General features: G+C 41.7%; 1 protein-coding gene across 1 annotated transcript; it reads right to left on the bottom strand.

Moving 5' to 3' along the window:
• Positions 1-11,503: 11,503 nt before the first annotated feature.
• LOC124267426 (echinoidin-like) lies at positions 11,504-20,719 on the bottom strand. Its single transcript, XM_046702343.1, has 5 exons — positions 20,566-20,719; positions 18,833-18,921; positions 16,424-16,514; positions 13,064-13,283; positions 11,504-11,575 (listed from the first exon to the last, which is right to left on the bottom strand). Exons 1-5 carry the CDS (start codon positions 20,621-20,623, stop codon positions 11,548-11,550), a joined length of 486 nt encoding a protein of 161 aa, XP_046558299.1. The 5' UTR covers positions 20,624-20,719; the 3' UTR covers positions 11,504-11,547.
• Positions 20,720-22,002: the final 1,283 nt, after the last annotated feature.

The raw sequence follows: 22,002 nt of genomic DNA, 5'->3' as shown, positions 1-22,002 counted from the left end.
CACCACAATCACCGAAACCTTAGAGGACTTTCAGCCATTAAAATCCAAACCATTAACTCACCATGTGTAGAAGAAACGTGGTGGACAGGGTCGCTTTGGAAACATCCTGGAAAAAAACGAAATGCATCCGTGTAATCCGTTTATCATCTAATGGGGGGTGTTATCGGTGCAATAAAGCAATCTGATAAACTTGGTTTCCAAATCTGATAACGATGCGAATTACGTCAATCCATGAACTACTTTCACAAAACTCCATACACGCCATGCGAATCCTAAAACGTTTTAACATTTAATTGATGACGTCGCCGCAAGTTTACATTGTTTGTAAACAAACATGGCTGCCCCCATTCTCAAAATTGGTGAGTCAGTAAGAATTGATGATAGAGGTTCTGGAGTCGTTACTGCAGTAATTGACTTTGGAAAACATGAAACGGAGTACTTCGTTCAAATTGAAGGTACGACTGAAAGACAATCGTCTAAGAAAGATACCAACCAAGGATTTCGATCTATCGATCAAAATACAGACGACGAATCGATTCCGTCAGGCATCAGAAACTGATATTGATGAGGTGATTACCCGCAATGAAAATAGAAACACTGCCAGGAAAACTCTTCCCGATTTTGTTGTTCTTTTTTAGACAAAAGATCTTATTTTAAGTATGAGCTATGTTTGCACTGTATTAGCGACTAGTCACAACCATATGCCGCCGTCATGAACGACCTTCACCTTGGTGTACCGCTAAGTATTCTTACGCGATGATCGATTCTCTTCATATAAATTCACGTACGATTTGCTTCTTTTTAAAGAGTAATGTTAAGAATGACATTATATGATAAAGAGATTATTAACCTCGTGTGTTTCCGTATCATTAATATCATATATTAGGAATAAAAATTATGCATTATGCTCGCCAAAGGCTCGCATAATACAATTTTTATTCCTAATGTATGATATTAATGATACGGAAACACACGAGGTTAATAATCTCTCTCTATATATATATCTAATGTTTGTTGCATAAAGGTTATTTTAACCCCACCCTCCTTAGTCTACGTAAACTTAGGCTCAGTATTATTCGTTACACTGCTGTACTGAGTCTAACAAAACCTTGTAGAAGGTCGCGTCAGCTAATTGAGCGACCTATGACCGTCCAATCAAACGCGAGACGGCAGAACAGATTTAACCAATCCGACAACGACTACTTGTAAGGTTTCGGCGGGACTTACAAAACGGTTTTTGGATTTTCTCTTCCCTGGTCGTTGACACTGATCTATCAACAATGAAAATCCGCATAAAACACAGATATTTGACCTGCAGTATATACGCTTATGGGTTTCTAATGACATGGTTACTATTTGCTTATATTTTCGCAAGAAGACATCCTTGAATATTGACAAAAACACTATTTTCAGCGACTGTTTATTCATTGCGTGTATCCATCGGAAGCGATCTTGCGTAAAATAGCATTCGGAATCGTTCGAGTTTTTGAGGTAAAGGTTCAAACAGTATGTGTGAATGTTAACTTTCGCGATTTGGTAAGCTGTGTTCTGATTGGTCAATCCAAAAGGTTAGCTGACGCTACCTTCTACTAGGTTTTGTTAGACTCGGTACAGCAGTGTAACGATTAATACTGAGCCTAAGTTTGTCTGCTTCGCCTTTTCGCGCACACAACACAACAAGAGGCTTAGTGCCATAATCAGAAATGCACGTCCTCGAATATTGCACGCTCTACATAACGCTTAAGTGCAAAGAGAATATACACTCAGAGAGAATCGGGATTCAAACACAGAATCACCACACCGTCAGTTACGACACACTCTTCACAAGCGTATACAATCTGAGAGAACTTCCATCGTGTCAGAAACAATCGGGGATTCGAACCCAGTATCAGCGTATCCTGCTTCATATAATGTCAGGGTCTGCAGTGTGCGTGGCTCCACATACGTACGAAGAAGTTCAGTGACGTGAACACCATGGTGACGTTGATCGGGGTCGGGGTGGTTTCTTTGGGCCTCTCTTCTTTCTCGTACCCATTTGAAGCCGGCCCGAGTATACTGTAAGTATAACACAATAGACGAATAACACCCCGATCCGATTACTCTCCCCCGAGTATACAGCAAGTATAACACAATGAACGAATTAACACCCCGATCCCATTACTATCCCCAAGTATACAGCGAGTATAAGGCAATGGACGAATTAACAACCCGATCCCATTACTCTCCCCCGAGTATACTGCAAACATAACACAATGGACGAATTAACACCCCGATCCCATTATTCTCCCCCGAGTATACTGCAAACATAACACAATGGACGAATTAACACCCCGATCCGATTACTCTCCCCCGAGTATACTGCAAACATAACACAATAGACGAATTAACACCCCGATCCCATTACTCTCCCCTGAGTATACAGCAAACATAACACAATGGACGAATTAACACCCCGATATCATTACTCTCCCCCGAGTATACTGCAAACATAACACAATGAACGAATTAACACCCCGATCCCATTACTCTCCCCTGAGTATACTGCAAACATAACACAATGGACGAATTAACACCCCGATCCCATTACTCTCCCCTGAGTATACAGCAAACATAACACAATGGACGAATTTACACCCCGATCCGATTACTCTCCCCAAGTATACTGCAAACATAACACAATGGACGAATTAACACCCCGATCCCATTACTCTCCCCTGAGTATACTGCAAACATAACACAATGGACGAAATAACACCCCGATCCGATTACTTCCCCTTGAGTATACAGCAAACATAACACAATGACGAATTAACACCCCGATCCCATTACTCTCCCCTGAGTATACAGCAAACATAACACAATGGACGAATTAACACCCCGATCCGATTACTCTCCCCAAGTATACTGCAAACATAACACAATGGACGAATTAACACCCCGATCCCATTACTCTCCCCTGGGTATACTGCAAACATAACACAATGGACGAATTGACACCCCGGATCCCATTACTATCCCCTGAGTATACAGCAAGTATAACACAATAGACGATTAACACCCCGATCCGATTACTCTCCTCTGAGTATACTGCAAGTATAACACAATGGACGAATTAACACCCCGATCCCATTACTCTCCCCTGAGTATACTGCAAACATAACACAATGGACGAATTAACACCCCGATCCCATTACTCTCCCCTGAGTATACTGCAAACATAACACAATGGACGAATTAACACCCCAATCTCATTACTCTCCCCTCAGTATACTGCAAACATAACACAATGGACGAATTAACACCTCGATCCCATTACTCTCCCCTGAGTATACTGCAAACATAACACAATGGACGAATTAACACCCCGATCTCATTACTCCCCCCCGAGTATACTGCAAACATAACACAGTGGACGAATTGACACCCCGGATCCCATTACTCTCCCCTGAGTATACTGCAAGTATAACACAATGGACGAATTAACTCCCCAGATCCCATTACTCTCCTCCGATTATACTGCAAATATAATACAATGACCAAATTAAAATTCGTATCTCATTACTCTCCTCCGAATATACTGCAAATGTAATACAATGACCAGATATAATCAGGATACCATTACCGTGTGTTTTTTCCGTCCCCCGATGGCGTTACACACAATATTTTAAAGGCGATACATAATAATTACTCCCTTTGACCTTGACCTCAGAGCTTATATAACACTCGGATATGTAGTAATGTACCTTACGATCAAAGTTAGTAACTGTTTCACACACTGGCAGAAAAGACTGCTAACTGAATTCCTGGTCACGTGCAACTTGTTGATTAACTCATCTGGACAACAATAGAGTCAGTATGCACTTGTTGCCACTCTTAATGGCGATCATATGAAGTGGATAAACCAAGCACAGGTTGGCCCAGTGTCCCACGGTATCTCACCCGGTTAGCACAGTGAAACCGGCAGAACGCGTACAAGACGACACACAGAACACACACGCACACGCACACGCACACGCACACGCACGTGTGAATTAACGTTGCTGCATATGTGCGTTAATGGGAACGCGACGTGAATCCCATTTCACCTCCCCCAACAAAGTGTCCTGTGTTTGTATCGTGTAGGAAAACCTCTCAGGATACGAGTTCTATATATCGTTAAAATACAACAAATCAAACATCCTTAAATACATGTACATCCATTCAGAGTGGAAATACAGACGCTACTTGCCTGATGTTATCAACATGAACGCAGAATAACAGTATATTCTCCCTGTATACATTGCAGCAAGTACGTCCGTCCTCCAACTCACATGCGGCGGACACTTTGTGGAGGTTGAGCGTTAGTGGCGTGACGTAAGATATTTACTCACCTCTGTCAATAAAATCATATCAAGTCACATTCTATTGGTTTAAGACGATATAGACTCCTGTAACTGACTGCACGATGCTGCACGTTGTAAGACCTCTCAATGATCGATATGTTTAACGTCCAGTTTTAGGAGTCGGCAGTTTTACCGGTGTGAGGGTTTCCGTCGCCAGATGGCGCTTGCTATACTCGTAAGACATGACATCGGCATTGTTAAGAGTTTGTGATCAGTCACGATCTGGGAGATATTGATTATCAATGAAGTGGTTCAATGTGTATTATGGTAAGGCAGGATGTGGTTAAGATTGTATAAGCGCGACATGACTATATGACTTTGCACCTTCTGGTGATATTGCAATCTCTTACGTAGTCATAGAAATAATGATCAGCACAAACTGAAACGTTTATTAGTTTTCATTCTTGCATCTCAGTATGCAAGATTAATGTGCCTAAATGTAATTACTTCATATCGACTTTCGTTTGTTTATGTTGAATCAATATGTCATTAAGTCACAGTTTCTATAGGTATACGGTCAAATGTTTCATGGACCGACCATCACTGTCGTTCATGACGTGCGAGTTAAACTGGATCATTGGTCAATAAGAAATATCAAACCTAAATTAACATACCTCAAAATCAAGGAAGCGTTCAGGTGTTTCTATGTCACCCGGGCTGGGGCTTGTCATGTGAGAAACAGTGTCTCCGCAACACAGCCGGCATGAGTCGGTACTGATATAAGCAGCAAATTATAGCAAATTATATTTATGTTGATAGTTTATTACGTGTTATGAAGTATTGGTTCAAACTTTTGCGCTTACCAAAGGATAGAAATCCAAAGCAGTGCTATATTATGTTGCACAATTTAGACAAAGTTGGTAGGAAAACGTGGGTATATTTTGTCCGAAATACTTTGTTCAATTATGGTTTTGGTTTTGTGTGGGAAGCTCAAGGAGTTGGCAACGAGGAACAATTTTTGAAAGATTTTCATGCAAGAGTTGGTGATTGTCAGAAGCAATTCATATTTTCAGAAATGCACAAATGTTCATCGCTTGATGTCTATTCCAGTATCAAAAGTGTATTTTGCATTGAGCCATATTTAACATTATTGAAATCTAAAGATGCGAGGCGTCGAATAACAATGTTACGAATCGGTGCACTTCCAATATATAAAAATACTGGTAGATTTGATGGAGTTCCGAGGCACCAAAGACTTTGTAATATTTGTAATGATAATTTTGTAGAAAATGAATTTCACTTCCTATTTGAATGTAAAGTTTATCATGATTGGCGCTGTTAATATTTTAAAGCATTACCAAATTACATAGATCAACAATACTTTCTGAACGCATTATCTTGTACCAAGTTTTCAACACTAACATATTGTTCTTCTTACATTAAGGAAGCATTGTCATTGCGTTCTTTATACATATGAATCTGATTGTCAAATGCCACTATCTTATAATTACACATGTTTATTTGTATTGTACGTGGGCCTAAGGCCTTGTTACGAAATAAACTTGAATACTGAATACTAAGCAGCCGTACCCCCACACACGCACCGACCGCCTCTGTGGTGTAGTGGTGAGAGCGTCCGCCCGGAGAGCGGAAGTCGCGGGTTCGAGCCCCGACCGCGTCATACCAAAAGACGTTAAAATATGGTACTTGTTGGTCCCTGCCTGGTGCTCGGCATTAATGGGTACAACAAAGATTGGTCGGCTCTGAGTCAGTATAATGTGTCTGAGATGGGTATTCATGCTTCACTGCGGCATGGTATCTCAGTGGGCTAGCACTATAAAACCAGCTTCAGTCTGGGCTAGTACAAGCAGCCGCACATACACATACACACGCATGAACGTCGTCATATGAGCGAAATATTCTCAAGCACGACGTTAAACCCAATTTCACCTCACCTCACTTCCTACAGCCAGAACTTAGCTTGGTTGGTTGATTCTCTAACCAGCTTCATAAAGACATGAATTAGTGTTTCATTTATTTGTTGATTAAGCCGCACTCAAGAATATTCCAGCTGTATGTAAATAATCGAGTCTGGACCACACAATCCAGTGTTCAACATCATGATCATCGATCTACATAACAGGGATACGGTGACACGTGTCAACCAAGTCAGCGAGCCTGACCACCCGAGCTCGTTAGTCGCCTCTTGCGACAAGCCTGGGTTACTGAAGATCAATTGTAACACGGATCTTCACGGGTATGTATGTTTGGAGATTGCAGTTTGTGTGGACCGAGAAGAGAAAAATCACAACGATCCCACGTGTAAAACAAACAGCAATGACTGCCTCACAACACATGCATGTGTAACTAAGGCCTCACAAACATCTGCTACTATTTCCCCTTGTGCATCATCATCATCATATCTGACTGACGGAATTATCTGTTTGATTGGCAGTTCAGAAGTTGGTGATTAACAGTAAAAACAAGATAGCTTATGGATGACAACGTCTTATTGAATGACATTTCAAGTCTTGATATTTACAGTGAGAGCGGATATACCGATTGAAAGTTATTTACAATGACAGCAGTTGAATAGACGAGCACAGTCAGTCTTGAAACGTTGATCAGTTTGATGATGGCAGACAGATGTATAGAAATCAAGTCATGTGATAAGACCCGTCGTACAACTCAACAAATAGCCTTTATATAGCTCTCGCGCAGTTCTCGGGCATTCTAGCAAAGCTAGGATGCATCATTATCCACTCAGAACGTTATCGAAAGCTCCACGGCGAGATCCGGAAGTCAACAAATACAAAATGATTGCCAAGGGAGGCGTGCTGCTACAAATACCATGGTCATTGAACATATATGATGCGAGATGTGAGCCACAACGCCCACTCAAAACTTTAAACATTGTGACCCATAATAACTATCACTTAATCAATGTGATATATCAAATGGCAAAAAACACACTCTCGTAACACAATTATAAAGTTAATAAAAACATTCTTCTCTTTGTTCAATTCTGATCGGAAGTAAACTTTTAAGCTAATAGGTATATTTGTCGCTGAATCTGATTACAAAATGTACCCTTACCTGGCTATCACTTAGTCGCATCTGCCCCAGTAGTTTGTTTTGTGGGAAGATCCAAATATTGACCATTCTTTACCCAGCACTACTCAAGATTCCGTCCCTTCACATGCATGAGACCCGTAAAGATGCGGATTAGAATATTGATCTTCAGTAACCCATGCTTGTCGACTAACGGGATCGGGTGGTCAGGCTCGCTGGCTTGGTTGACACATGTCATCGGTTCTCAATTACGTAGATCGATGCTCATGCTGTTAATCACTGGATTGTCAGGTCCAGACTCGATTATTTACAGACCGCTGCCATATAGCTGGAATATTGCTGAGTGCTGCGTAAAACTAAACTCACTCACTCACATGCATGAGCAACACGTGACACAACCCGTGGGCATCATGTTGGTACCCCATGTTGACCCGTCCCCCACGCTCGTGCAACCAGCGTACTTGGGAGGGAACAGACAATTGACTTGAGGAGGGCAATAACAGGGAGAGTAGTGTTTTTATGACTGGATAAAAGCACATGATTATATGTAAATGATGGTGTCTCAGTTTTAGATGTGATTTTAGGGGAACATATACGTACTGGTGTGATTAATCAAACACTATTTCTCTTGACTTGGCGATATACCGTTGCTTGCACGGTACAAGCCAGCCTGTCTGGGCCGCTCCATGGTCATTGAGTTTCTCCTGTTGCTGTGCACGTGTTGTCCATATGTACCACAGCAGCTCATTAATGGAAACCTAATCATCTGGGTGTTGGGTGCGTAAATCTTCTCATTATGAGACATATAAACTCACGGGCGAAAGAAACGTCATCAAAATTATTTTTTTTATCTTTTATCGTACACTAAGTGATTATTCATATCTGTAATTTACACTTTCATCATTCAGAATGTTGTAAATCCATTAATTTTTATAATCAATCTCTCTCGATGGTGTGTTTCAAGGCTGTATCGTCAATATGTCATTTCATACAATGGAGACGAGAGAACCCAAGAGGAGGCAGCTACCATTCAGACTGGTCAAATGAGGAAAGACTGACTGACTGACTGAGTTTGGTTTTACACCGCTTTTAGCAATATTCCAGCAACATCACGGCGGGGGACACCAGAAATGGGCTTCACACATTGTACCCATGTGGGGATTCGAACCCGGGTCTTCGGCGTGACGAGCCAACGCTTTAACCACTAGGCTACCCCATCGCCCCAATGAGGAAAGAGAGTTTAACGTTCTCTACCATAAACAAGAGGTTGGAGACTGACGACCTGCGAGGACTTTCCTCCAGTTAAATCTATTATTTACTGTGAAGAGGGTGACTGGAGACGGAACTGTCACTGCCTAGTCAGGACAGGCAGTGAGTGAGTTTAGTTTAACGCCGCTTTTAGCAATATTCCCGTAATATCATGGCGGGGGACACCAGAAATGGGCTTTACACATTGGACCCATGTTGGGAATCGACGGTCAGCAGAGAAGCCGTACCAACGAATGCTTGACCAATGTTTGAAGGAATGATCCTGACGGTGTCCTCCCATTTGTGAGAACCCCCAGTTGTGAGACACATTAATTAATGGTTCAGTGCACACAGGTGGTGCTTCCCCATCCCTACGATGAAAGTGGGAACAGCCCTGTTGCTGAAGAGTACCCGCAGGATAGTTCATTAATGAGTTAATTAACACAGAAGACATTGTTCGTTGAAGAGCATTTATTGTTTTCAATAGATACTGAAATACTGAAAAAGATTATCGTGAACTGATGATATATTCTACTTGTTGAAAGCCTGCCATAATGGTGATCGGAAAGAGCAGTCAAAGGTTAATAAATACATTTGGATTAATTATGGTTACAACAGTTATTGCTAGATATTTCAAACACGTAAATCTGAGTAGGTAAATTAATTTCTCTTTCAAATTACCTACACAAAATGTTTATTTTTTAAAGCCATTCATCTGAGTAGGTTAATTACTTTATCTTTTAAGGTTTCATTAAGTTACCTCCACAAGATTCAGTAAAATAGCTAATCCATAATTAGCTGGGGTTAATCCATTCTATCAGATAGGGGAGTAAGGTGTGTTTTCTTTGCTAAGTACCTACTCCACTGTCTCACAACTGGGAGTCTCACAACTGGGAGTTTTCACAAATGGCAAAACGCACTCTCGTAACACAATTATAAAGCTAATAAAAACATTCTTCTCTTTGTTCAATTCTGATCGGAAGTTAACTTTGAACCTAATACGTATATTTGTCGCTGAATCTGATTACAAAATGTACCCTTCCCTGGAAGTCACTTAGTCGCATCTGCCCAGTAGTTTGTTTTGTGGGAAGATCCAAATATTGACCATTCTTTACCAAGCACTACTCAAGATTCCGTCCCTTCACATGCATGAGACCCGTGAAGATCCGGGTTTGAATATTGATCTTCAGTAACCCATGCTTGTCGACTAACGGGATCAGGTGGTCAGGCTCGCTGACTTGGTTGACACATGTCATCGGTTCCCAATTACGTAGATCGATGCTCATGCTGTTGATCACTGGATTGTCAGGTCCAGACTCGATTATTTACAGACAGCTGCCATATAGCTGGAATATTGCTGAGTGAGGCGTAAAACTTAACTCACTCACTCACATGCATGAGCAACACGTGACACAACCCTAGGTCATCATGTTGGTAACCCATGTTGACACGTCCCCCACGCTCGTGCAACCAGCGTACTTGGGAGGGAACAGACAATTGACTTGAGGAGGGCAATAACAGGGAGAGTATGGAATCCTGGAAGGGACATTGTCGCGTTGTCGCGATGTCGCGTGTCGCGTTTTGGTTTATTTTGCCTCACTTTACTTGTTTTTGACAACGCGACAATGCGACATAGCGACAATGTCCCTTCTAGGATTCCATAGGAGAGTAATGTTTTTATGTCTGGATAAAAGCACATGACTATATGTAAATGACGGTGTCTCATTTTTAGATGTGATTTTAGGGGAACATATACGTACCGGTGTGATTAATCAAACGCTATTTCCCTTGACTTGGCGATATAACGTTGCATGCACGGTACAAGCCAGCCTGTCTGGGCCGCTCCATGATGATGGAGTTTCTCCTGTTGCAATGCACGTGTTGTCCATGTACCACCGAAGCTCATTAACGGAAACCTAATCACCTGGGTGTTGGGTGCGTAAATCTTCTCATTATGAGACATATAAACTCACGGGCGAAAGAAACGTCACCAAAATGATTTTTTATCTTTTATCGTAATAAGTGATTATTCATATCTGTAGTTTACACTTTCATCATTCAGAATGTTGTAAATCCATTAATTTTATAATCAATCTCTCGATGGTGTGTTTCAAGGCTGTATCGTCAAACTGTCATTTCATACAATGGAGACGAGAGAACCCAAGAGGAGGAAGCTACCATTCAGACTGATCAAATGAGGAAAGACTGACTGACTGACTGAGTTTGGTTTTACGCCACTTTTAGCAATATTCAAGCAACATCACGGCGGGGGACACCAGAAATGGGCTTCACACATTGTACCCATGTGGGGATTCGAAGCCGGGTCTTCGGCGTGACGAGCCAACGCTTTAACCACTAGGCTACAACATCGCCCCAATGAGGAAAGAGAGTTTAACGTTCTCTACCATAAACAAGAGGTTGGAGACTAACGACCTGCGAGGACTTTCCTCCAGTTAAATCTATTATTTACTGTGAAGAGGGTGACTGAAGACGAAACTGTCATTGCCTAGTCAGGACAGGCAGTGAGTGAGTTTAGTTTTACGCCGCTTTTAGCAATATTCCCGTTATATCATGGCGGGAGACACCAGAAATAGGCTTCACACATTGTACCCATGCTGGGAATCGACGGTCAGTAGAGAAGCCGTATCAACGAATGTTTGAAGGAATGATCCTGACCATTATTGACCGAGTTATCTTAATACACAATTACACTGAAACTATATGTTATTTTGTATAATACGCCCTTCATGTTTACAGACTATACATGCAGGACATGTGATAAAACTGTAAAATCGGTACGTGACAGTTGGAGTGTGATCTTGTAAGCCATCAGGGCCCGCTCGAATTGAAAACAAGCTGCATTAAATAGTTTGATTAGTTTATTCATTAAAACGTTGTCACCAGTCTAGCCAATGATAACATCACTTGGCTCACTGAAATGGAGAAAAACAAACAAATGAAGTCCATGAAAAAACAACTTTGGGGTATTTTCACAATCAGGACACAACAGAGGCATGGAGGTCATGTGGTCAAAAGGGTAAAGTTGTTGTAAAGAGTTGCGTCCAAAGTGAGACACGACTCTGGTATTGGCCCTGCTTGAGCATCATTACCAGTAACCAGCGCAAGTCGATGTTCAACACCGCACTGAACAATATGTGTGTTGCATCTCAGGATGTTAACGTGGGAGTTCACGGCGTTTATCTCGGATCGGATACAGTGAGATTGGATAAAGTGAGATTGGTTACTGTGAGGTGGGATATAGGGAGATCAGATACAGATAGATCGGATACAGTGAGATGTGACACAGAGAGATCGGATACAGTGAGACTGGTTACAGTGAGATGTGATACAGATAGATCGGATACAGTGATACTGGTTAGAGTGAGATGTGATACAGAGAGATCGGATACAGATAGATCGGATACAGTGAGACTGGCTACAGTGAGATGTGATATAGTGAGTCTGGTTACAGTGAGATATGATACAGTGAGATGTGATACAGATAGATCGGATACAGGGAGACTGGTTACAGTGAGATGTGATACAGAGAGATCGGATACAGATAGATCGGATACAGTGGGACTGGTTACAGTGAGATGTGATACAGATAGATCGGATACAGTGAGACTGGTTACAGTGAGATGTGATACAGATAGATCGGATACAGTGAGATGTGATACAGATAGATCGGATACAGTGAGACTGGTTACAGTGAGATGTGATACAGATAGATCGGATACAGTGAGACTGGTTACAGTGAGATGTGATACAGAGAGATCGGATACAGTGAGACTGGTTACAGTGAGATGTGATACAGATAGATCGGATACAGTGAGACTGGTTACAGAGAGATCGGATACAGTGAGACTGGTTACAGAGAGATGTGATACAGATAGATCGGATACAGTGAGACTGGTTAGAGTGAGATGTGATACAGATAGATCGGATACAGTGAGACTGGTTACAGTGAAATGTGATACAGATAGGTCGGATACAGTGAGACTGGTTACAGTGAGATGTGATTCAGTGAGTCTGGTTACAGTGAGATGTGATACAGATAGATCGGATACAGTAAGTCTGGGTAGAGTGAGATGTGATACAGATAAATACAGATAGTGTAATTCCAGTACGCCCTGTAACACTGTACGGGAAAGGATGGCGAGGATGACGAGGAACATATCCGTGCCATCAGATAATGGGCTATATAGGTTCACACAATGGTATCAGGTCTTTCAGATAGATGGTGGACACTATGTTGAGATCACAGCAGAGTAAGCGCAAAAGACTTTTGAATAATCATAAATATTTTCTGCAAAAAAAACAGTCAGTGTATGATTCCGACTATATATTAAGTTAAAGTCTTCCACATGGGGCTGCATAAATCTCAAATACGTGATTTGAAAAAAAATCAATTCACTCACGGTTGCTCACAGATGAAATACTGGCGCACCGAACAAGAGTTGTCGTTCCACTTGTAACTATTTTCTATATACAATTCCAGACAGTTCTCTTCGTTGGCAGCATTATCTGGCTGTGAGGGACCCCAGGCAGTGAACGTCACCGGCTCCTTGCTATGAACCCACATCCAGTGGTCCTCGCTGAGAAGGTCGTTCCCTCCAAGCCATACCGCCTTCACGGTCACTGTCAAGACGACAGAGTCTTTGATCTAAATACTACAAGCAAAAAGGTTGGGAACACCCTAAAATGTGATCGTTATATATAAACTTAAACGTGGCGAGGTCATTTATACTCTGAGGTAAATGCAACTTATTGTGTGCTTAATGGGCACTTTAAACGACATGTTGGAACATGTATAATGCAGTGAAGCAACTGATTCAATATTCGTTGAGTTTGAGTGAAATGAATTCGAAACATTGTCAAAAACAGCGAAAAGCAAGGGTGCTGAAACACACCAACGCCATGTTTGATTCAAACGCCCACACACAACAGCCTAGTGCATGTGGAAGACAGACTTCCCATTCAGCTCGTGGCAACGTTTCCTTTAAAGAAGCTAGAGACAGCATTGTAGCCTCACATCTTCTTAACCATGCCATAGCGCAGACCGTTAAGCGCCCACGACAGAACCAGAACCACTGCATGGTTACAGGATGGTGAATCCAGATGGTGTTGCTCGCCGTCTTCAAGTGTCTCCCTGTCATTCACAGACTGAAGGACAGGTTCCAGGCCACTGGTAGAGTACAGGACAGACCTCGCTCTGGAAGACCCAGAAAAACATCAAGGGCAGATGACCGATATGTTGTGCTCCAAGCCCCTTAGAACGGGTTCACAACTGCCAATGCCCAGTTGCCACAAGCTGCATGGGAAGTCTGTCTTCCACATGCACTAGGCTGTCGTGTTTGGGCGTTTCAATCAGACATGGTGCTGGTGTGTTTCAGAACCCTTGCTTTTCGCTGTTTTTGACAATGTTTCATTTCACACAAACTCAACGAATATTGAATCAGTTGCTTTACTGCTTGTTCCAACATGTCGTTTATATTGCCCATTAAGCACACAAAAGTTGCATTTACCTTAGAGTATAAATGACCTTGCCACGTTTAAGTTTATATATGACTATCAAATTTTAGGGTGCTTCCATACTTTTTGTTTGTAGTATATTTCTAAAATCAATATGATTGGTTGGCTAGTTGGTTGGTTTTGTTGTTTAACGCCGCACTCAGCAATATTCCAGCTATATGGTGGTGGTCTGTAAATAATCGAGTCTGGACCAGACAATCCAGTGATCAACATCACGAGCATCGATCTACACAATTAGGATACGATGACATGTGTCAACCAAGTCAGCGAGCCTGACTACCCGATCTCGTTAGTCGCCTCTTACGACAAGTAAGGGTTACTGAAGGCCAATTCTTACCCGGACCTTCACGGGCAAAAAATCAATATGGTGACAATACAATTTGTCAGAGGAATAGCAAGGAGTGTGTGACTGCTACCTTACCTCCTAGATGCCAGTATTCCAACTGTATCAAAGAAGCATGTAGAAGTATAATCTTGACCAGATAACCCAATGTTTGAAATCCTGAAAGCTTTTAACAATATTCCACCAATATCAAGGCAGGGGACACCAGAAATGGGCATCACACATTATACCTATGTGGGGAATCGAACCCGAGTCTTCAGCGTGACGATCGTCCGCTTTAACCATCAGGCTACCCCATCTCCCCTGAAGGCATACAAGGTCAGTTGGGTTCGACCTGTGTTGCTCATAAGAAGCGACTAAATGGATCAGCTGGCAGGACTGGGTGACTTGGTTCACTGTGAGTGAATCCCGACGGTGGGGATTGTTGCTCAGACCATTAATCACCGACTTCAATAATTATACATTACTTTATCAATCACCGACTTCAATATTATATATTACTTTATCAATCACCGACTTCAATAATTATACATTACTTGATCAATCACCGACTTCAAGAATTATACATTACTTTATCAATCACCGACTTCAATAATTATACATTACTTTATCAATCACCGACTTCAATCATTATACATTACTTTATCAATCACCGACTTCAATAATTATACATTACTTTACCTGGGTATATAATAATAATGTACATTTAAAAAGCGTCTGTACCCACGCACGTGTGCATGCTCAAAGCGCCATTATAAACCCGGTTAACCCAAGCTGCCTGTGAGGCGCTAAAAGGTTACCAGTCATATGACCGGGTACCCATTCACTGCTGGGTGGACAGAGGCATTTATTAACTCACTTGCCAACGGTGAGACCAAAGGTCTAGTGTGTTTCGTTGTGGGGCAGGACTGAAGTCCTAGAGAGAGTAAGTGGGTATGGTTTTACACCGCAAGTCAAAACATTGATTACACAAGTCTCGTTTCCTGTTGACTGAGTTCCGTCCTATTGCGCAACATAGTACAATAACCAGTCCAGAATTTTGAGACCAATTCATTCAACTGGATACATAAATATTAATCAGTATTATTTGATACATCTAATCACTTGTATATTGCAACACTACGCTCCTTCTAATCCTTGCAGCGTGCTCTGTCGTACAGCATGTTCTGATAGACGGAGATCGTGGAAATCTCAAAACGAGGCTCTGCCGCTAGAAAGGTTTGGCGGTCTGGTATAGACTTGATATTATATCAATCACATTGTGCGTTACAAAACTAAACTGAATAAGCGCAGGTGTAACAGGTGTAACCAGTGAGCCAGATGAATTGTGAATCTTTCTACGACCTCATCAAACAGGGGCAGTCTGTGACGTCTTAGTTAAGGTCATGCTGCCTACACCTCGCCATAAAATATAGAAATACGATGTTATTAAAGTTTAAAATTAAAATTAAAATGTAAATACCATTTTCTTATGAAACAAGGAATTAGAATTCAGTGTAACCATAGTTGTTTGTGGTGTCTCTTTTCACTTTCACACGAGAAAATTCGGATCGGCTGAAAAGTAGGTCATTGTCTGAATAGGTTAATGAGACTCATGTTTCGGTTTGTTTTTGCAATATTCCAGCAATATCACGGCGGGGGACCCCAGAAATGGGCTTCACACGTTGTACTCAAGTGGGGAATCGAACCCAGGTCTTCAGCGTGACGAGCGGACGCTCTAACCCTCAGTTAAGTCCTAGAAAGGCTCATGGGTGAAGCTACTGAAGACGGTCAGCCATCCAAGGACTGCCTGTGGCCACCGTTGCTTAACTTCACCTGACTTGTGGCCTGGGCTCTATACACAAGACCACACCCTACCATATGTCAGTTCCTGATGACTCGTAGGTCACTATAAAGTACTCACAACTTTTGTTTTTCAGAAAACTTTTCAGGAATTCGTTTTCATCTTTAGTGTCGACTTCCACGAGAAAGGCATCAAAATCTTTGCAAATGTCCTGGAAGTAAAAGTGAGTGAGTGAGTGAGTGAGTGAGGAAAGTCTGATGTCAAGGAAAGAAAATGCCAGGTTAGTGCAAGACCTTAATATCGAGGATTATGTATGATAAAGACTGTGTTCTGCCTACTATATGCTATTCACAAAAAGTAGGTGATATTCCATATTGGGGTCATATTCTTGGGTAACCAAGTCGTATGATTGTATATGGATTTAGACAATTATTATTTCGTTTACAACGTGTTGTGAATTTCGTGCAAGCGTTTTTCATGTTGTGCACGAGAACATTGTGTAAAACTCGAAATTTATAATTACAGTGAAACGTGTCAGTGTTTTGCTATACATTTCAGAGAAAATTGTTCAGATTTTGTTCTAAACTCAGTTTAACGTCTTTTTCACATGCAGCGTCTATCACGGCGGGAATGGGTACGTGCTGGCGTGCTCGAACGAGACAGGGCACTGTGGCATAAGTCAGTAGTCACGATATCCAAAGACAAATAGGTTGATGAAAGACGCCAATCTGGCCCACTAAACGCGACAACTGGCGCAAAAGGCCGTTTTATAAGAACGACCTGTGTTAAGGAACCTTGGTCAAAGTGACTCTTCACTTGGAGATAAGCTTTCAGGGCTGCAATGTTTGTGTGGACTGACGATTCGTAATCAACTACACAGATGGAACTAGCATACACGCCGTCAGAGTGTTATCCCCACGATTGACAGAATGTCACACATAACTGCAAGACGTCGTTGGTGTAAAGATAAATTGTTGTGTTTTTGGATGAATAAAGGTTTATTTTTGTCTTTTTTGACGCATACGTCACCGTCAACATACACCGATCACGCTAAACGAACTCGGCGCTGCTCTGCATGAAGAATGGGATGGAATGAACCAGGCTGACATTGGACTTTTGATTTGAAGTATGCTTCGTCGTATCCAGGATTGTCTTGAGAATAGAAGCGAGTCCCCATGGTAAATGACGTGGCGTTTCGGCCAATCATCTAACAGAATCTATGATCATCTGAAGTTCAACGACTAATGCAAATTTCAGTCAGATGTCCCTTTTACACCGCTAAGCTTATTACCTCATTAAAGATGTAAAGTAAAAAGCTATCTGAACAAAGTGAAGCATCTGGGTCAACTAATGCATGTGAATGGGCGCCAACTTACCAACCTAGAGAGAACATCTAAACATGCACAATTCCTTGACGAAAGGTGTGTCACGTCTGTCTATTCTAACATCTCGGACAATCAGTTCTGACCCAAGATTTAAATGCTTTCAGTGGACATATTTACTTAAAATCAGTTTCAGTTTCAGTACATACAGGATCATGGTGTACGTTGTCTCTGCCTAGGCTACAACAAAGTATATTGTACAGCATATTTATTTAATACGTTTAATATTTTATCATATATACTATTCCAAAAAAAAGAAACGCATAGACGTTTTGTATTTTTGTAAATCTATTAATTACCTATTGGGTTCAAACAATTTTGAAAATATGTAACAAAAGTGTTGATAACATGATTTTACACTATTGCACAAGTGAAACATCGACTTTTCCTGAAAATGTTGATTTTGATGAGATTTTTTACAAGAATTAAAAAGGCATCGTCACAACGTAACAGAAATAGCCTTCCAGATGAAATTGTGCAGCAAAGAACATGCACTGTCTGGCTATAAAAATCCAAATTATTTTCTGAAATCGGCATTCGTTTTGAAGGAGTTTCAAGATAAAATCACTACGCCACGTCTTGACGCTGCGACTTGGAACATCGTCATTGAAAGAATACCAATTTTCTGTTGCCAGGTGTCTGAATGTTGGTCTGAGCTCGATATCACTGTTTGCAGCTCGTTACAACCAAACAGGTATAACAAATTACCCTCCCCGTACACGGTAGACCTCCAGTCACCACTGCAGCCCAAGATCGGTACATCCGGGTACTACATTTGCGTGATCGTACTGTCACGGGTGAGAGCACAGCAGCCAGGGTGCCTGGACTTCGGAGGATATCCGCTCAAACTGTACGGAACAGGTTGAGAGAGATTAGACTGAGAACCAGGAGACCCGACGTCGGGACCATGCTACGTCGTCACCATCGACCTCAATGTCTCCGTTATCTAAAATTATCCACTTGGTTGTATAGACATTACCTTCTTCTAAACTGATGTAAAAATTCATGTACTAAAGTCTATTTGTGGACGAGTTATACATGTTTGAAAATACAACATTTTCGCAACAGATTTCTGGGTTATGCGTTTCTTTTTTGGAACAGTATATATTAAGTGAAGCAGAGAAGATTAAAGTTTTGTCTGTCTCACATCCGCTCCTGCCCATGTTGACGGGTTCTTGATGAGAACGTAACAGCTTGATCCATACGCCGTCCAATAGTTTGGACAAGAACCGTCCACTGTAAGGAGAAAACTTGTTTACAAGGTGTTTGAGTTTTCATATAATGAATATCATATATCTGATAGGAATGTATAATGCAAGCCTTTAACGATCTTAGACTGCTGCGATTTTCATAATACTAGTATATGATATTTATGATGTTTAACATTGTTTTTTTAAATTGGAAAGCAAGCCCAGATAGGCCTGAGTCACATGATTTGGAGCCAAGTAACTATACATTCGTACATGCGGACAGACAAATCTTTACCAGCCTGTATTTATCTTGGAACATTCGGAACATCAAGGATGAACATCCAGGAAGTAGTTCCCCTGCCTCAGACCATTTCACAACGTGTATGACATAGGTTCCTCTTATCGATCAAACTTTCCAGTTTATAAAATATTTATGACATTCAGCTTTTCTGAACATTATTGCAGTCTATGTTCTGTCTATCACTCTAAGCTCAGTTACACCTGATGTGGATGCAAAGGACGTAAGTGCTGTTTACTCTATCTTGTCAAAACAATAATAACAAGTGTTTGCCACTGATATGGCAATGTCCCCCGCTGCTAAAGAATGGAATATCTATATTTACTACTTTTTTTTTTTTGGTCACATACAAGATGCCTGAAATGACTGGTGTCTGCATAATCACCCAATGTAGGCTGTCAACATACTTGAAAACATTGGGTGCAATGTTTTATGAGATATCGCGTTTAAATAAGTTTGAAAAGCGGTCAAGTCTCGTGGTGACCTTGAAGATAAGATAAACTGGTGTATGCGTAATACCTCAATGTAAATTGTCACCAAATTTCAAGACATTGGGTATGACAGTCCGTGAGATATCGCGTTAAGAAGAGTTTAAAGCGTGTCAAGTGTCATGTGACCTTAAAGACAAGGTCAAGGTCACCAAAGTAAACTGGTGTATGCGTAATACCAAAATGTAGGCTGTCACCAAATTCCAAGACATTGGGTATGACAGTCCATGAGATGTCGCGTTAAGAAGAGTGTGAAAAGTGTTCAAAGTGTCGTGGTGACCGTGAAGATAAGGTCAAGGTCACCCAAATAAACTGGTGTATGCGTAATCCCCAAAGTAGGCTGTCACCAAATTTCAAGACATTGGGTACAACAGTCCATGTGATGTCGCGTAACAAGAGTTTGAAAAGTGTTCAGAGTGTTATGGTGACCTTGAAAATAAGGTCAATGTCACCCAAATCCACTGGTGTCTGTGTAATCCCCCAATGTAGGCTGTCACCAAATGTGAAGACATTGGGTACAACAGTTCATGAGATATCGCGTTAACAAGAGTTAGAAAAGTGGTCAAGTGTCGTGGTGACCTTGAAGATAAGGGCAAGGTCACCCAAATAAACTGGTGTCTGCGTAATCCCCCATCGTAGGCTGTCGCCAAACTTGATGACATTGTGTACAACAGTTCATGAGATATCACGTTAACAGGAATCGGGACGTACGGACGTACGGACGGACGCTGCTGCATACATAGTCCCCGTTCCGCGTTGCGGCGGGGGACAAAAAGCACCTTTGTCAACATATCGAAATATTTCACTATGTATTTTCTTGGTTCATTAATGTGCACATTGTACAATTCGTTACTAAATGAAACTGAATGTAGAGTGATGTTCATTCACGTTCGAAAGAACTTACCAATAATAAGCACAATCACAGCTGCCAACACACGAAGTGTACCCGGATTATATATCATGGCTGCGTGGAAAGGCACTGAATGGGAAATGTCGTATGTTTAAGAAGATATGGGCAACACTGCATGTATATCTTCTTGATCTCTGCAAATAGTGCACGAGTGCTGGGCATGTACTGAGTTCAGGTGAAAGATAATATTGTCTTGAACTGAAATGAGAAGCAAATCGAGTGAGTGAGTTTAGTTTTACGCCGCTTTTAGCAATATTCAAGCAATATCACGGTGGGGGACACCAGAAATGGGCTTCACATATTGTGCCCAAGTTGGAAATCGAACCCAGGCCTTCGGCGTCACAGCGAACGCTTTAACCATTAGGCTACCCCGACCGCCCCAGAAGCAGAACGAATAAAAGATCCCAGCTGATTTTTATCACAGGTATAATTTCAAATAGAAAGCATCTTAAGTTGGGGATATTATATCCAAAACATAACATGGCCTGCATGGACGTTAGTCAATTGCCAAAGAAAACTTCAACATGGTTTCATTTATTTAAACTTTAACTTGATTTAAAACTTTTAAAAATATGGCAACATTAAAACTGCTGATGGGTATCTTGGAATTGTTATTTAAAACTATGTTATAGTAGATCTATAAACTTGCTTCTTCGGCACATCTTCAAAGATTCCACGGTAACCAAATAATTCTTTTGGTCTAAGGTTGACGTGTTTTGGGGGGTTAACAGGCGTGGTTGCCCCAGTAACAGTGTCTCCACAACCAGGTGTGGTTACCCCAGTAACAGTGTCTCCACAACCAGGCGTGGTTACCCCAGTAACAGTGTCTCCACAACAAGGCGTGGTTACCCAAGTAACAGTGTCTCCACAACTAGGCGTGGTTATCTCAGTAACAGTGTCTCCACAACCAGGCGTGGTTACCCCAGTAACAGTGTCTCAACAAACAGGCTTGGTTACCCCAGTAACAGTGTCTCCACAACCAGTAGTGGTTACCAAAGTAACAGTGTCTCCACAACCAGGCGTGGTTATCTTAGTAACAGTGTCTCCACAACCAGGCGTGGTTACCCCAGTAACAGTGTCTCCACAACCAGGCTTGGTTACCCAAGTAACAGTGTCTCCACAAACAGGCGTGGTTACCCCAGTAACAGTGTCTCCACAACCAGGCGTGGTTACCCCAGTAACAGTGTCTCCACAACCAGGCGTGGTTACCCCAGTAACAGTGTCTCCACAACCAGGCGTGGTTACCCCAGTAACAGTGTCTCCACAACCAGGCGTGGTTATCCCAGTAACAGTGTCTCCACAACCAGGCGTGGTTACAATCCTGTAACACCTCCACACAACCAGTAACAACAGTGTGTCTCCACAACCAGGCGTGGTTACCCCAGTAACAGTGTCTCCACAACCAGGCGTGGTTACAATGTTCCAGTGTCT

Source organism: Haliotis rubra, unplaced genomic scaffold (genome assembly GCF_003918875.1).
Source record: "Haliotis rubra isolate DU_JTF1 unplaced genomic scaffold, ASM391887v1 Scf131, whole genome shotgun sequence".
NCBI lineage: Eukaryota > Metazoa > Mollusca > Gastropoda > Lepetellida > Haliotidae > Haliotis > Haliotis rubra.
Note: the sequence above shows the minus strand (reverse complement) of the source record. Positions and strands in the feature narration are given on the sequence as shown.

Excerpts from the sequence above, each read along its gene's own strand:
- LOC124267426 (XM_046702343.1), bottom strand. The coding sequence starts at position 20,623 with ATGATATATAATCCGGGTACACTTCGTGTGTTGGCAGCTGTGATTGTG. Across the intron at positions 18,922-20,565 it reads TGTGATTGTGCTTATTATTG|TGGACGGTTCTTGTCCAAAC; the intron begins GTAAGTTCTTTC and ends TTCTCCTTACAG. Across the intron at positions 16,515-18,832 it reads CAACATGGGCAGGAGCGGAT|GACATTTGCAAAGATTTTGA; the intron begins GTGAGACAGACA and ends TTTTACTTCCAG.